Source organism: Manis pentadactyla, chromosome 4, assembly GCF_030020395.1.
Source record: "Manis pentadactyla isolate mManPen7 chromosome 4, mManPen7.hap1, whole genome shotgun sequence".
Classification (NCBI taxonomy): domain Eukaryota; kingdom Metazoa; phylum Chordata; class Mammalia; order Pholidota; family Manidae; genus Manis; species Manis pentadactyla.
In genome coordinates this window covers 171,910,990-171,928,989 of record NC_080022.1, presented here as the reverse complement: position 1 = coordinate 171,928,989, position 18,000 = coordinate 171,910,990, and the positions used below count along the sequence as shown (strand labels likewise).

Genomic DNA, 18,000 nt, shown 5'->3' with positions numbered 1-18,000 from the left:
ATCCAGTTTGTACATTTTTTTCATTATAGTCACTGTTTTTTGTGTCCTACCCAAGAAATATTTGGTGACCCCAAGGTCATGACAATATTCTGTGTTTTCTTCTGGTGTATGATTCTGGATTTTAGGTTTAGCTCAAGTGACTCTTTTCAAATTAATTTCTATATATACCATGATTAAGCATTTATTTATTTTGAATACAGAGAACCAGTTGTTACAGCAGAATTTGTTAAAAACTTTCCTTTCCTCTTTGAATTAACTTGACTTTTTGGTAGCAAATCAATTGACTGAATATATGTGGGTCCATTTCCAGATTTACTGTGTTCCTTTGCTCTATTCAGCCTGTCCTTATACCAATGCCACACTGTTTAGATTACTGAATTTACATCTACAAACTTTTTGTCCCCCCTCAAAATTTTGGCTATTCTAGGTCCTTTACATTCCCATTTAAATTTTAGAACCAGCTAGCTTGTCTGCTTTTTCAGATGAAATTTTATTAGAAGCTGTTGACTGGGATCTCCTACATGAATTACCTACTTAGTTGATAGTAGACTGGTCTAAGATGGTTTTGAAAGAAAATGGTTTTGCTTTATTTCATTCTTTCCTCTCCATTGTTGTAGGTTACAAGGCAAATGCCAGAACAAGAGCTCAGAGAACAAATGTCTGGCTGTAAGAGAATGCCGCAGCAACATCAGAAACAGCTGATGACTCTGAAAGATAAGCTAAAGGCTGAGATGGATGAGCATTGCCTCAGATTAGAGAAAGATCTTGAAACAGTGTAACAACTTTGCTGCAAAAATGAAGAAACTGATCAAGAAACATCAGGCTGCTGTGGAAAAAGAGGTAGCTGACCAGTATTACTAATGTACTTTTTCTAACTTGTTACTATTTCAAAATAACCAAGATGGCATTTTGATGTTAGGGTATCTGTTCCCCAGAACTAGCAAATCAACTGGGGAAAGGGAGAAATATGTATATAATAGGTAAAATATCAAGTGCTGAGTCGGAAACCAGTAGATAGGGAATTATGTCCTGATAACTTGATACTTTTATCATGTAACAGTGGTTAAGTCGGGTAGATGAGATTAAACATGACGATGTGAGAGGTGAGACAGAGGCCTCCTCCCAAAACCACATATAATAAGAAAATATAGTTAATACAACTAACCCTAAAAGATCAACAGGAAAGAGGGCAGCACCAGACTGCTTACACCTGGAGAAAAGAACAGACCTCAAAAAGGGTAACATACCAAAGCCGTGATCTGGGGTGACCCACGCACTTCTCTCACCCCAGCTCACTGGCAGAAGGAAGAGAAATGGAGGGGGAGAGGGTGGAGGCCTAGGACTGCTGAACACCCAACCCTGGAGATCTGCTGTGGGAGCACAAACCTATATTGCATTGTGCTCTGGAGATTAGTGGGGTTTGAAAGCTAAGACAGGAGGAATACTTGGAGAGTGAGATTCCAGCGGCTTGTGGAAAACAGGGATCCACATCCGGCTGCTCTGGGACCAAAGAAAGGCAGGCAGTCTGAGAGACTTCCTAACAGTGAGACGGCTACTAAATGAGCAAGGATTGCACAGGGCTTGCTGCTCAGGAAAAAGGACAGGTAGACAAAATTGTCCAGGTGCACTCTACCCAGCAGGTTGGGAACTTTTCAGGAACTTCAGGCGCTCCATCCCCCTGGCTGGCTATACAGCTCCGAAGCCTTCCACCATGATATGCAGCCTGCTGCACCTTCTGGCCAGCTGGCACTGGCTTGCAAACCAGCTACCCCTTCCCTGGCATCAGTCCAGCCAAGGGAGGCCCTGCCTACAGCAGCTACAAAGGCAAAGCACAGAGGGTTACACCTGTGTGCTTGGCCCACTGGTCTGTCTGTGTAGAGAGGCACGGTAGCTGGGAAGCAGGAAACAGCTCCTCCCAATCCTCAGTCACCAGCGCTGCCCCCCTGTGACTGCTGACATTGCTCCATGGGCTAAGCAGCTCCAGAGAGTAGACCTTCTGGGTACTAGAGGGTGCCACATACAAATATGAAATCTCAAAGGAGCCTGGTTCAATCCAAAAATCCCCAAAACACCGGAAAATGGTCAAGTGAAAATGAAATGAACTCATCAACCTTCCTGAAAGAGATTCCAAAAAAAAATCATAAACATGACCATGGAGGTACAGAAAAACATTCAAAAACTCAGGAAAGAAATCAGCACAGAGATCCATTCATTACAGAGTACAATGGGGGAATTTAAAAGTGAATTCGATATGGTGGAGGAGAGGATAAATGAAGAAGAAAGTGGAGAAGAGGAAACAATGAAGCTGAGGCACAGAAAAAAGGATCTTTAGTAATGAAAGAATATTGAGAGAACTGTGTGACCAATCCAAATGGAACAATATTCATATTAGAGGGGTACCAGAAGAAGAAGAGAGAGAAAAAGGCAAAGTGTCTTTGAGGAGGTAATTGCTGAAAACTTCCCCAATCTGGGGAAGGAGATAGTCTCTCAGGCTGTGGAGGTGCACAGATCTCTCAACACAAGGAAGCCAAGACAGACAGCACCAAAAGATATAATAATTAAAATGGCAAAGATGAAGGGTAAGGACAGAGTATTAAAAGAAGGTAGAGAGAGAAAAAAGATCACGTACAAAGGAAAACCCATCAGGCTATCATCAGACTTCTCAGCAGAAACCTTACAGGCCAGAAGGAAGTGGCACGATGTATTTAATGCAATGAAGCAGAAGTGCCTGGAACCAAGATACTCTACCCAGCAAGATAATCATTTAATGTTGAAGGAGCAACAAACAATTTCCAGATCAGCAAAAGCTGAGAGAATTTACCTCCCACAAACTGTCTCTGCAGTGTATTTTGGAGGGAGTCCTATAGATGGAAGTGTTCCTAAGGCTAAATAACTGTCACCAGAGGTAATAAAACCACAGTAAAGAAAGCAGAACAATTAATTACTAAGCAAATGCAAAATTAAATCAACTACCCCAATGTAGGTTAAGGGATAGAAAAAGAGTACAGAATATGATACCTAATATATAAAGAATGGAGGAGGAAGAAAAGGCAGAGAAAAAAAATAACAACCTTAAGATTGTGTTTGTAATAGCATACTAAGTGAGTTTAGTTAGACTCTTAGATAGTAAGGAAGTTAGACTTGAACTTTTGGTAACCACGAATCTAAAGCCTGCGATGGCAATAAGTACATACCTATCGATAATCACCCTAAATGTAAATGGTTTGAATATAGTAATCCAAAGACATAGAGTCACTGAATGGATAACAAAACAAGACCTGTCTATATGCTGCCTACAAGAGACTCACTTCAAACCCAAAGACATACACAGACTGAAAGTAAATGGGTGGAAAACGATATTTCATGCATCTAATAGGGAGAAAAAAGCAGGAGTTGCAGTACTTGTATCAGACAAAGTAGACTTCAAAACAAAGAAAGTCACAAGAAACAAAGAAGGACATTACATAATGATAAAGGGGTCAGTCCAACAAGAGGATATAATCATTATAAATATCTCTGCACCCAACACAGGAGCACCTACATATGTGAAACAAATACTAACAGAATTAAAAGAGGAAATAGAATGCAATGCATTCATTTTAGGAGACTTCAACACATCACTCACTCCAAAGTACAGATCAACCAGACAGAAAATAAGTAAGGAGACAGAGGTACTGAACAACACATTAGAACAGATGGACCTAACAAATATCTAGAGAACACTCCACTCAAAAGCCACAGGATACACATTCTTCTCAGGTGCACATGGAACGTTTTCAAGAATAGACCATATACTAGGCCACAAAAAAGAGCCTCAGTAAATTCAAAAATGTTGAAATTGAACCAGCTTCTCAGACCACCAAGGTATGAAAGTAGAAATAAATTACTCAAAGGAAATGAAAAAGCCTACAAACCCATGGAGGCTTAACAACATGCTCCTAAATAATCAATGGATCAATGACCAAATAAAAACAGATCAAGCAATATATGGAGACAAATGACAACACTAATTCAACACTGCAAAATCTGTGGGACACAGTGAAGGCCGTGCTAAGAGGGAAGTATATTGCAATGCGGGCCTGCCTCAGGAAAGAAGAAAAATCCAATATGAACAGTCTAAACTCACAATTAACAAAACTAGAGAAAGTAGAACAAATGAGGCCCAAAGTCAGTAGAAGGAGGGACATAATAAAGATTAGAGCAGGCCTAAATAATTTGATGAATGGAATCATGACATATGTAATGTCTCTCTCTACTCCTTGTGATTTTCCTAGCTCTGAAGCTCTGAATATTTCATGTAGTATTAATATAGCCTTCAGCTGTCTTTTGTTTAATATTTTACATTTCCCTTAATGGAGGTCAGATTCTCTTCGCTTTCCTTCATCTAAGTCTTTCTCTCTCTCTCTCTCTCTCTCTCTCTGTTTTTTGCATTCATTCTACAAGACTTTTGCTTAGATAAAGGATTCTCTTCTGGGTTGGCAGTTCTTTCCTTTCCTCACCTTAATCATTCAACATTCTGTGTCCTCCATTGTATTTTATGAGAAATCTGTGATCATTCGAATTTTAGTTTATCTTTGCTTTTTAGCATTATGACATGTCTAGGCTTTATCAGGCCTAACTGTTTATTACTGATTTTAATTTTAGGCCTTATCAGGCCTAAACTCTTTTGAATTTGCTCTGTTTGGGGCTTGCTGAGCATCTTGAATCTCTAAATTTATGTTTTTGTCAAATCTGGGCCCTTTCCTGCTTTTAGTAAGAATTATTTTCTCTAAAAAAATAAAATTTTCTTTTCCTTTATATAACACCTATAATGTGAAATTTAGACAGTTTGGTACTGTCCCACAAGTTTCTAAGGATGTATTCGTTTTTTCCAATGTTTTTTTCCTATCTTTTCTTCAGTGTAGATAATTTCTGCTGCTCTGTTATCTTCAAGTTTACAGACCCTTCTATCATCTCTGTTCAGTGGTTGAGCCCATGCAATTTCTTTTGTAATTTCTGGTAATTATATTTTTCAGTTCTAAATTTCTCGATGTGGATCTTCTTTTATAGTTTTTATTTTTCTGCTAAGAACTTCAGTCTTTCCAATTATTTTGAGAGTGTTAACCATTACTGCATTTACTATGGTTATAATAGCTGCCTTAAAGTCTTATGTGATAATTCCAACATTAGGCATCTCAAAATAGGCATCTGTCCTTTCTTTTCCTTGAGAATTTGTCACATTCTCCAGTGGTGTGTGTGTGTGTTGTTTGTTTTAGCATGTGCAGTAAATTTTAGATTTTATTCTGGTCATTTTGAATATGATGTGGTCATTTCTGAGTCATGTTTGCATCTTCTGGAGAAGGTTGATTTGTTTGTTTTAGCAGACAGCAACCAGTGTAGATGATATGTTCTGTCTCACTTTCTGTGGGTGGTGGTTCTAATACCAGTTCTGCTTTCAAAACTTTCCCTGTGCTCTTTACATTTGCCCTGTGCTATGTCTCTCAGTGATAGTCTAGGACTTAGGCAGTAGTATATATCATACATTATTAGTTCTCTTTCTCATAGCCTTTGCTATACTTTCTGAGTCTATTTTAAACAAACACAAGTTGTTATTTGTATGACTTTATACCCAGAATAGGGATGTCTTTTCCAGTTGTTTCTTCTCCATGATCTCCCCCATTCTCTTCAGTTTCCAGTGGCCTTTTCCCAGTTACTTTGATCAGAAAGACACAGATGCCTTTAGACTTCTGCATTGTACAGTTCCCCCGTAACTGGGGCTGTCCTTGTATAAAGTGCAGAAAGAAGAGAGAAAAGGAAGAAAAAACATAATGGCAATTCTCCTCATACTGTTTGGGCAACAGAGGCCCTGTTTCTAGCTTTTCTGGCCTGAGAGAAAGGTTTTTCTCACAGGGTTTTTCTGTTCCTCTGGCACTGCAAGCCTAGGGCTAAGAGGAAAAAGAGTAGGAAAAAAACCCAGCATATTTCCTCACCATCTCCAGATCACAGGGTCCCCTTTGGCATAGAAGAAGGGGACTCCTTTTAAGGGTTTTCTTGTCATCAGCACTATCAAAATAGTTACTCAGGCAACTCTTAGGTCAAAGCCAGGAGATAGAGGAAAACGGAATCAGAAAACTCATGACTACAGCCATGACTTGAGGTTTTGACTTCTCCTCCCAATTATTTATATTACCTGTTTATGGAATGTTGATATCCTTTGGCCATTTATATATTGGTGGATTAGGTACTTTCTGAGTGATTTGAATGCTATGTATATATTTAAGGAATATTAACCCTTAATTAACCCTTAATCTGGATGTTTCCATTCTTGTGTTTGATTCAAATTTTTTGACATAGAAATTTAAAAAAATGCGTTAGTCTTTTGTGGATTAAAAAAAATTTGCTAATAGCCATTTGGGTAGTCTCCCTAATTAGAGTATGTGTTGTGGTTTTTAAAATATTCTGTTTTATTTTTCTCAAATTTAGAACAAAATTTCTTAAAATTATGAGTGATTGCTACAAAAATTTAGGTAATACAGATGTCTAGGCTAAGAGGTAATGCTCTTCACAGCCCTACTTACTTTAAGAGAGAAATATTAGCATTTCATACAGATCCTTCCATCCTTTGTTCATAAGTTTGCACTATATATATATATATATAATTGAGGTATGACTTACATGCAGTAAATGTGTGTACAGTTGGAGTTTTGAAAAGGGTACACTTGTATAATTCACTATCCTAATAATATGTAGAACATTCTATCATCCTGTGAAGTTCCTGTGGTTCCTTTTGTTCTCACATCCCCTTTTCTGCCCCCTACTAGCCCCAGACAACCATAGATCTATCACTTTAGACAAATTTTGCCTGTTAGAGAATTTAGGGAAATTGTATAGTATGTACTATTTTGTTTCTAGATTTGGCTGAACATAATGCTTTCCATAGTAACCTGTGTTGCTGCCACGTATCAGTACTCTACTCCTTGTTATTATGATGCCATTATTATATATTACATGATGCCAATATTACATATTACATATTAATATACCATAATTCTATAATACATTAATTTATTGATAGATATTTGTATTATTTGCAGTTTTTGGCCATTGTGAATAAAGCTGCTGTGTACTAGTTCCTGTGTGCCAGTGTTATAATTTCTTTTGAGTAAATGATAACTAGTTAAGGACTTACTCTATCCTAGTAAATGTTTATTTAACTTGATAAGCATCTGTTAAAGAGTTTTCCAGAATAGTCGTACCGTTTTACACTCCCATCAGCAATGTAATGAGTTTCAGTTCCCCACCTGGCACATTTATCATTTTTTTTCTATTTTATTTTCATTATTTTTTGGTATCATTAATATACACTTACATGAACAACATTGCGGCTGCTATACTGCCTTCCCTGTGGCCCCCACCCACCACATTATGTGTGGTAATCATAATGCTCCTTTCCCCCCCCATCCCTCCCTTCCCACCCATCCTCCCCAGTCCCTTTCCCTTTGGTGACTGTTAGTCCATTCTTGGTAACTTGTGATCTGAAGACGACCATTAGGCCAAATGGCTTCTCTTCCCTTGTATGAGTGAGATTTTGTAAATCTGAATATAAACGAGGGAAAAGTTAGTCAATGTGACTATAAAGAGGGCTACCAGAATTCAGTAGAAATTATAAGTGCACAATAAAGGAAGAGTTCTCAGCTTCAATTTCTTTTTCTAGACAGTGTTCAATAAAATTAGTTTTTCACAAAGAAGCATTTCCAATGCAGACCTATTGTAATGATTTCATAAAAGTTCAGATAACATAACCAGACACACAGCAAAATAGACTTCAATCAGTAGTCCCTGTGCACTAGAGGCAAGTCTGCTAAATGTACAGCACACTCTTCATCCTTTTAAGGAATCTGAGCATGGGAAACTTCCAGCTCTTACCAACTTAGAGGGCCTTTTCAAAGGCATTGCTACAAACTGGTGGGAGCCCGATCATGTTAGATGAGGAAAAACAGAATAGCGAATTTGTTTTTCTTTAATAATGATCTGTATTTTGGTAAGCAGCTCCAAGATGGCAGCCCAAGATGTGACTTTTCCCCTTAGAGGAAGAAGTTTATCTAAAGAACAGAAACCTCCTTACATCACTAATAGGGATTCATACTTATATACTTAAACATATTATTTCCTGAATTGAATACACACTAGACACTTTACATTGGGAGAATGGGACAAAAATATGCAGGACATATAAAATTCCTAGGAAAGGGCTGCTGTGTTGGGCCAAATCTGTGCTTATATAGTAGTGGCTCAGAAGGGGCAGAAGGTGCATGAAGAACTATTAGCAAGCAAGGAGAGGCAGCTAGAGGGAGAAAACCCCATGGCAATACCATATCCCTCTCTCCCAGTGGCCATTGTCTGTTGATTTTAGTTTAGGAGAACCTTAGATGCCATAACAGTAATTCCTTTCTTGGCTATTTTGGTCCTTAGCAAAATTAATAGTTATTAGTATTAATGGAGTAGAGAAAGTACAAGGATCAACGGCATCACTAAGAAAAATGTATAGATAGCACACATGAAGACCATGTGATTGGTTATCATCTTTGCAGAGGAATCACCACCAGTGTTTTTCAATTTCCATGGTTCATTTCTCTCTGCATCACTTATTTTTTACTGTATCACGACACAGACCCATGGACACACTAACTGGCTCCATCCCCAGTACTTTTTACTGCCTTGCATCTTATGGATCCACATTTTACCCAGCTTTCTTCCCACCCACACAAGTGCTAAGAGGGTATTAAAAAAGAAAAGATAGCATCTAATGACCATCTTTTCATAAATATCAACCCAGAGTACTCACTCTTAAGAAACACATGCATTCTTGCCTTAACTGAGGTCTGAAATAACCAAGTGACAGAACCTTAAGTGCCCTGATGGAAATGTACAGTATGAGATACATCCACCTATCTACACACACGTATAGGCACTCATGTGTACATACAATATATACATACAGATGATAATAGCTATACCAAAAATGTGCATACTTAGCAGCTTTTTAAAAAGCCAGTGGATCATGGTATAATACAATTTATCTCCACTAGTGAATGGCACAAATGGAGAGATGCAAAAGAGGTGTTTCAAGTATAATAAAGTCATATTTCACAGGTGAAAATGAAAATAAAGAGTATTATTCCAGTGTCCAACACAATGTACTCTATGAAAGTTTAAAATGCCAGACATTTAGTACTTAAAGCAGAAAGTTACTAAAGTCTGCCTTATGGTCTGAAAAAGACACTCATAACAGAGTTTTTGGTTTTTGCAAAGGCGGTGAGGAAACAGGCGGGAGTGGGAAGGAGTGTCAAGGACGGTTTCTTAGTGTGCTGAGTGGTGTTTACCTGATGTCCAGGCGGCTGAACATCATGATGGTTATGCTAAAAAGTTCAATTTACTGGTAAATCCTTGGCTTAGAGTACTAAGCATATTATACCTGTGGGTGTGGCTTTAAATGCAGGACTAGTCGTCTCCAGGTATAGAGATCACTGAAAAGAATGGCAGTTCTGAATAAAAATAATATAAATGCATTTTCCAGCTAACCTTACGTATCAATGAAAATACCTGTAGATACTGTAATTTGGGGATACAGCTGATTTTAATAAATGGAGAAAAAAATATGTATGAAAGGAAGGGAACCCAATTAAGGAATATCTCAAGGTATGAGGTTTTACATTTTCAAAATGTTAACTTAGAAAAAGGGAGAGAGAGTGAACACAGGAAACTTTTTACTGCCAAGTTCTGGATACCAGATATAGCATTTACAAATTTCTGATATGCTGGACAAATTTCCCACATTTTTTATTTTCTTAAACACATATATATTAAGTGAACACCAGCACTGGGGAGGAGGTAGTATTAGTTAATCAAAGGTTGACATTTGTACACTGATTGAGAAAGTGCCTGCTTCTCTCTTTAGGATCTTTCAAAATCCTTCAAATTTTCCTGCTTTTACTCTTTGATGATTCCTACCATGATTGAGATTCCTCAGAAGTTAATCTTACAAACACACACAAACCAATTTGAATGATTAATCTGAATTAATTTGAATCTTTTTGCAAGCTATATATATTTTATTTATTTTATTTTTTTGCAAACTATATATATTTTAATTCAAATTAACTTAATGGAATAATCCAGGTATAGTGATGTAAAACTGGTTGCCACACAATTCAACCAGATCTGCGTGGCAAAAACAAAGCCCTCCTGGACAGACATTTGGAGTCAGTGTTTAATCACGATTTCACAAGTACATACAGTCTGCATGAACTCAGTAGTTCAGTTTGACTAATTTAAGTCCATTTCGATTTTAGAGTTTTATATGCAAAACTGATCTGCTTCAGCAGTGTAAAGGAGCCAGACCTAGTAAGAATTTTTTAAAAGGTATCAAATTCCATTATATTTTTGGACATATTATAAATTCTAAAGCTTGGTCCTATCACTTTCCTCTAAACATGTAGATATCTCAATTTGTCTGAGATACTGTACAATATTTGAATGCAGAAGAGCTACTGAAATAATTAAAAGTCCCTTTCAGTAGAATCAAGTACATGTTATGTCCACCTAAAAACTGGTGATCCCAACCATGGCCAAGAGGACGACGGACCAGAGTGCTACACGAAACACTGCCTATGATTGTGTGTGAATTCTACTGTGATCTTGGTTTTAAAAATATTTACACTGAAATATTAATTTTTCTCCCAGTTCCCATTAAATGAATGCTAGAAAGTCCTAAAGGGGTGGATTCAGGCAGACTGGACTGACGTACCTGGAGAAGACTTAAATTGGTTGAGAAAACCAAGATTTCAATGGTGATTAGTCTGGTCTAGGTGGAGAGCATCACTGAGAGGGCCTTGGAGAATCCTACCTTGGAGCCCTCTGTGAACAGCAGGAATCTGTCAGACAACTGGGGAGAGGGCAGGACAGTAACCTAAAGGAACTTAGAGTGCTCACTGGGAAGGACATTTTTTCCCTTCAAGTCATATTCATGGCTCCCCACCCACCTGCAGCTCAGTCTCCACACTGGAGGTGGGACCCCAAGTCACATCTGACTGTCAGCATCGGGTGGATCCTTCATTACAAAACAAAACAAAATAAAACAAAACACACCCCTCTCTGGAAAAAAGAAGTTAGCTTTCGTCAAGAGATTTCCTGACCACCACAACTCACTTTAGTTTTTTTTTTTTTTTTCTTAATTTGCCAAACTTGCTGGTTCCTTTTCAGTAGTACTTTAGCACTGAGGCTTTAGACTTCTGCAAGTGGTGTTTTCTGTCGTGTGATGTTAACATGATGCCAAGCAATAACTAAGTCTCAAGGAACTAGAAGTTTGTAGAGTATTGCAGCAACAAAAACAGCAATCAAAAAAAAAAAAAAAAAAAAAAAGAAGAAGACCTGCACATGCAGCAAAACCTACAGTGGTGCTGAGGGTTGGTCAGCAGCTGGTAAAGTCACAGGCTCAGTGACTCCTGGCTCACTATGGCAACTAAGCATTTAAATAACGGGCTATTCTGCTTGTAAACAGGAAACCCCATAAACCAAAAGGGGGTAATCGAATTATGTCTAAGTAGTGTGATGAGAATTCCACGAGATGGTGGTCTGTAAATATGGCATCATTCAAATACCTCTGGCCTTTAATTTGTATTGGCTATATGTCTTTGTTTTTGTATAAGCAAAGTAAAAGTACTGTTTGGGGTCTTGGAATTTAACAGAGCTTAGCTCAGCTAGGATGACATATCACAGCATAAGCAACAAAACGTCAGGATATATATAGGCTTCATCTCCTTACTCTGCTACTGAACATACCCATCATATGAGCTTTCAGGGGCCCCTCTCACCCTTTTTGTCTTCCCCTTTGGAGGCTCACAGGTTTGATGATGCAATTTCCACAAAACTTGTGATCTCCTGAAGCACCTCCATCTCACCATACCACAAAGAAGGCACAATTGAATGGACCAAAAAAAAAAAATCGCTGACAAGCTTGCAGCATTCAGAAAAAGAATTAGGTTGTCTTCTACTCTCTGAAAGAGTCAATGCAACCCTTTAGTGTCCATGGATTTCCACTTTTTTTGTACTCCAAATGAGGCCAATTTAATAAACAAAAGTCAGACAAAATACATTTATTTAATAAACAAAATACATTGGTGAGGGGATACAGGTGTGTTTCCATAATAACTTGTTTTAGCATATGCTGCCTGCTGTGAGTGGCTCATAAGAACCTGGGGTATACAGAGAAAGGCCTTAGATCTTTTCACAAATTTCTTAGGATAGAGTTGTCCAAAAGTGATGACTCAAGCCACGTTGCTGAATTGTTTTTGCAGTTTTCAGAAAATACCCCCTATCTAACCGGTTTCTTATTACCACGTGCACTGTATTTGTGCATGTGTGTGCGTATTTGATAAACACACATACACACCAATTCCCCTTTACATAAAATTTCCCCAAAAGTTAAAAACAAAACAAAACACAAAACCTGACAGCTAAATACTATGACATCCCAATTAGTAAACACAAGACAGAACGCTTGACAAAAATGAATAAAGTATCCCACATGCCTCAGCTTCCACAGGGTAGCACCCACGCGAGGAGGCTGCTTGTGGTGACGTCTGCAGGGAGTTTCCTTTGGTGGACTGTCCCAGCGGAATGGCCATTCTCAATTATTTTGATCTGGTTGTTGATCCATTGATTATTTAGGAGCGTGTTGTTAAGCCTCCATGTGTTTGTGAGCCTTTTTGCTTTCTTTGTGCAATTTATTCCTAGTTTTATGCCTTTGTGGTCTGAGAAGTTCGTTGGTAGAATTTCAGTCTTTTTGAATTTACTGAGGCTCTTTTTGTGGCCTAGTATGTGGTCTATTTTGGAGAATGTTCCATGTGCACTTGAGAAGAATGTGTATCCTGTTGCTTTTGGGTGTAGAGTTCTGTAGATGTCTATTAGGTCCATCTGTTCTAGTGTGTTGTTCAGTGCCTCTGTGTCCTTACTTGTTTTCTGTCTGGTGGATCTGTCCTTTTGAGTGAGTGGTGTGTTGAAGTCTCGTAAAATGAATGCACTGCATTCCATTTCCTCCTTTAATTCTGTTAGTATTTGTTTCACATATGTTGGTGCTCCTGTGTTGGGTGCAGAGATATTTATAATGGTGATATTCTCTTGTTGGACTGAGCCCTTTATCATTATATAATGTCCTTCTTTATCTCTTGTGACTTTCTTTGTTTTGAAGTCTATTTTGTCTGATACTAGTACTGGAACACCTCCTTGTTTGCATGAAATATCTTTCTCCATCTCTTGACTTTTAGTCTGTGCATGTCTTTGGGTTTGAGGTGAGTCTCTTGTAAGCAGCATATAGTTGGGTCTTGCTTTTTTGTCCATTCTATTACTCTGTGTCTTTTGATTGGTGCATTCAGTCCATTTACACTTACGGTGATTATTGAAAGAGATGTACTTATTGCCATTGCAGGCTTTAGGTTTTGGTTACCAAAGGTTCAAGGTTAGCTTCTTTACTATCTTACTGTCTAACTTCACTCACTTATTAAGCTATCATAAACACAGTCTGATGATTCTTTATTTCTCTCCCTTCTTATTCCTCCTCCTCCATTCTTTGTATGTTAGGTGTTTGTGTGTGTGTGTGTGTGTGTGTGTGTGTGTGCTCTTTTGTGTTTCCTTTGACTGCTTTTGTGGGTAGTTGATTTTATTTTTTGCCTTTAGTTAGTAATTGATTGGTCCACTTTCTTTGCTGTGATTTTATTTTCTCTGGTGACATCTGTTTAGCCTTAGGAGTGTTTCCATCTAGAGCAGTTCCTCTAAAATACCCTGTAGAGGGGGGTTTGTGGGAGGCAAATTCCCTCAACTTTTGCTTCTCTGGGAATTGTTTAATCCCTCCTTCATATTTAAATGATAATCGTGCTGGATACAGTATCCTTCATTCAAGGCCCTTCTGTTTCATTGCATTAAATATATCCTGCCATTCTCTTCTGGCCTGTAAGGTTTCTGTTGAGAAGTCTGATGATAACCTGAAGGGTTTTCCTTTGTAGGTGACCTTTTTTCTCTCTCTGGCTGCCCTTAATACTCTGTCCTTGTCCTTCATCTTTGCCATTTTAATTATTATGTGTCTTGGTCTTGTCCTCCTTGGGTCCCTTGTGTTGGGAGTTCTGTGTGCTTCCATGGTCTGAGAGGCTATTTCCTCCCCCAGTTTGGGGAAGTTTTCAGCAATTATTTCTTCAAAGACACTTTTTATCCGTTTTTCTCTCTCTTCTTCTGGTACCCCTATAATGTGGACATTGTCCCGTTTTGATTGGTCACACAGTTCTCTCAATATTCTTTCACTCCTGGAGATCCTTTTATCTCTCTCTGCGTCAGCTTCTCTGCATTCCTGTTCATTGATTTCTATTCCATTAATGGCCTCTTGCATCTCGTCCATTCCTCTTTTAAGTCATTCCAGAGATTGTTTTATTTCTGTGTTCTCCCTCCTTAGCTCTTGCATATTTCTCTGCAAGTCCATCAGCATGGTTATGACCTTTATTTTGAATTTTTTCAGGAAGTTTGGTTAAATCTATCTCCTCAGATTCCCTCTCAGGGGAGGATGTCTGGGTTAGTCTGGTCTGTGTCAAATTCTTCTGCCTTTTCATGGTGATAGAGGTAGTCGTAGGCAGTCGGCATGTGTGCCAGCTGGGAGATCAAAGTCCCTTTCCACTTGCTCCTGGCCTTCCTTTCCTGGGAGAACGGTGACCCCTAGTGGCTTTTGCTGGGCAGCTGCGTGCAGACAGGGTCTCTGATTCTTGCCCCGCTACTGTGGAGTAGGTTCCTCATGGTTGCTGTGGGCGTGGCCACTTTTAGGCTGCTGCTCTGCTCTGGTGGGGCCGAGCCAGGGGGGGAGTGGGCGGGAGGCTGTTTATCACTGTGGGGGGCCACCGAGCTACGTTGTCACCCAGGGGGTCGGGGCGCCTGGAGTTCCCGGGGATTCCCAGCTGCTGGGCTGTTTGCCGGGATGCCTCCATCCAGCTATGAGGCCCCTGTCCCTTTAAGACCTTCAAAAAGCACACGCTTTTCTTGTGTCCCAGGTGCGCCGGCTACGGGGACCTGCTCACAGGTTTTACTGTTCAGTTTCCTAGTATCCAGCACACCACGCACTGTGTGTCCATGCTCTGGTGCGGATGGCTAGGGCTGGGTATTTAGCAGTCCTGGGCTCCCTCTCCCTCCCCGCTCTGACTCCTCTCCTCCCGCTGGGAGCTGCTCGGGTCCCGCCAGGCCACGGCTTGTATCTTATCCCCTTCGTGAGGCACTGGGTTCTTGCAGATGTAGACGTAGCCTGGCTATTGTACTGTATCTTCTGGTCTCTGTTTTAGGAATGGTTGTATTTGTTGTATTTTAAAAAATATATATGTTTTTGGGAGGAGATTGCTGTCCTACTCATGCCACCATCTTGGCTCCTCGCTATTCTCAATTATTAAGTCACGTGTAAGACATGTGTGACCCATTGGACATTTGTCAAGTGACACTGGTGTTTCTGTTCATGCCCTGTTCCGTCCATCCCCCGGCAGCTGTCCGCCTCAGAACCCGAAGGCTATTGCGAACTCCCATACTGCTACCTCGGGGTACCCCATGCATTGGCTCAGAAGGGTGACCTGCATGGCTGGGGACCCACCTTGTATTGGATGGCCCGAGGCTTGTGTTAGGCCACGTATGGGATGCACCCTGTGAGGAGCTCTGGGGGAGCTGTGGCTGAATGCCTCAGGGGCAAGGTTAGAAAGGTCGTTTCTAAAACCTAGTCCCTCGCTTTCAGATTGGAAAGCTTTCATCTCTTTCGTTCGCCGCTCCAGCAGGCTTCGTATTCTTTCACTGCACTCATTCTGAAATGTCGATATCTCTTCTTCCATCTGTTGTGGGTTGGTGGGTGGAAGCAAAAAGAAAGCTCATTTATTTAAAAAAATCTATAAACTACAGAAACAATAATTATTCTGGTTTAAAGTGAATCATAAAAATGTCCACTCTGGCTATTTTAAAGGATGTACATTTCAAAATCAAAGAGATGTACTGTAGGAATCATATATAACTTATATTGCTAAAATGTGTAAAATCAAGTTCTTAAAAGCAAAGGTAATAATCTCTATTGAAATAATAAATCAAGGCAATTATCATCAATGGCTACCAAAACCATTAGGTAAAAAGATTGAAAAAGAAAATGTGTAAGGAGAATGTAGCCTTATTAGATACACCATAAGGTCACTCTAATATAATAAATATGGTATTGGTGTAGGAACCAGTAATTAGTAAAATAGAAACAGAATGAAGTTTGTAAGTTTTTAATGCAGGACAAAAGCACTAATTAATTTAATGGGAAAAACAACACAGGCACAAGTGGCTAACCATCTGGAAGAAAATAAAAATGGAACCTCATCTGATACCATATTCCAGAAAGATCAGAGCATTAAGTGAAAAACAAACAAAAACCATAAAGTTTCCATTAGAAAGTTAGGAGACTCTATGTACTTAGAAATCAGTGGTTGGGTAGCCATCATAATCAGTTTTGGACAACTCAAAGGTTTACAAATATATATATAGCTGACTAGAAATAGTTTTTAGTGTGAAAAAATACACAATAGCCAATGACAATGGGAAGAAGTTGATGGAGAAATTGTTAATGAATGAGAATATCTGAGCCCACTCATCAAATATGACTTCAAAGTGGGACAACTGGACATTATATATCTTTTGATGTGATGCAAAAGGAAGTGTAACACAGAAACCCTTATGAAAATTCCTTGCAAAAATTTTAAAAGGAAAAAAAATTAATGTAAATAAAATCATTCCCCTAGATCTAATGACTATTTTACAGGAAATGTAAAGTAAAGAGGAATGCATTAAATGACACCATGAGGATGGATCAGCCAAATTCAAATGCGAGAATTCCTACAAAGCAAATGACCCAGTCCACAATAATAAAAAAAAAGGGCCTGGGAGACTAAAAGGCTTAAAAGACAATCAAATGGAATGTCTACACCATGTTTGGGCCCCAATCTAAATAAACCAAGAAGACCTTTTTTTAGATACAAAGGGAAATCTAAGTATGGACTGAGTATTAGGTAATCTTAAACATTTATTATAATTTTGTTAGTTAACACAATGGAATTATGACTATGTTGAAGTGAAAGAGTCCTTATTTCCTTATCTGTGTTTGGAGTGAAATGATTCTATGCTGGGATTTGCTTTAAAATATTTCAGATACTCTGCCCCCTATTCTGCTCCCCTATAAAGCTGCATGTGGAGTCGGGAAACAGATGAAATATAAGCAAGATACTGATAACTGTTGAAGCTGGGTAATGAGTATCTGGGGACTTCATTGTACCAGTTCTTAATAATTTCACTAATACTTTTTGTGTATGTTTGAAAATTTCCATGATACAAACTTTTAAAAAAATAGGAAATAAAGAGTATTTGTAAAGAAGTATTAAATTAGGTTTTAAGATATTTGAGGACTTAAACCAATAGTCATTGTTCTCTACACAGAAATCTAGCTCAACAAATGTGCTTAATTTTTATGTATCTTTTTTTATACTAAGTTATCATTGATATACAATCTTATGAAGGTTTCACATGAGCAACATTGTGGTTACAACATTCACCCATATTATCAAGTCCCCTCTTATGTATCTTTTTTAAAGTGCCCTTTTAAAAACACACAATTTAGCATGGACACACATGCAAACAAAAACTGCCACATAATATGATAAGATGTAATAACAGATTTATAAGGTAAAGCAGAAATACAAAGGGATGGAGTATTTCACCCTATAGGGGAAGAGGAGTAGGGCAAAGAAGTCTTCTCAGAGAAGGTGACAGAAACTGGATTCGGAAGGAAAAGCACAAGTTTTCCAGACGACAAGGGAAGGGGAAGATATTTTCAGCAGAGGGAACATGGGCAAAGGCATGCAAAATGATAAAATGTGTGTGGGGAATTACAAATAGGCCAGAATGGACTTTGGTAGGGTGAGTTTG

At 38.8% G+C, this 18,000-nt stretch overlaps 2 protein-coding genes across 2 annotated transcripts in view; one reads left to right on the top strand and one right to left on the bottom strand.

Moving 5' to 3' along the window:
- LOC130683271 (formin-like protein 1) overlaps positions 1-18,000 on the top strand; it is a gene marked incomplete at its 5' end in the record, with an annotated part of 44,737 nt that overhangs the window by 20,127 nt on the left and 6,610 nt on the right. Inside the window, one exon of the mRNA XM_057499528.1 lies at positions 618-840. Coding sequence (XP_057355511.1) covers positions 618-702 — 85 coding nt within the window. The remainder of the gene's footprint in view (positions 1-617; positions 841-18,000) is intronic.
- Positions 12,120-18,000, bottom strand: part of LOC130678900 (serine/threonine-protein kinase TAO1-like) — a 60,621-nt gene continuing 54,740 nt past the window's right edge. The window contains 2 exon segments of the mRNA XM_057501528.1: positions 12,120-15,642; positions 15,645-15,881. Of these exon segments, the coding sequence (XP_057357511.1) occupies positions 15,457-15,642; positions 15,645-15,881 (423 nt within the window). The 3' untranslated portion in view covers positions 12,120-15,456.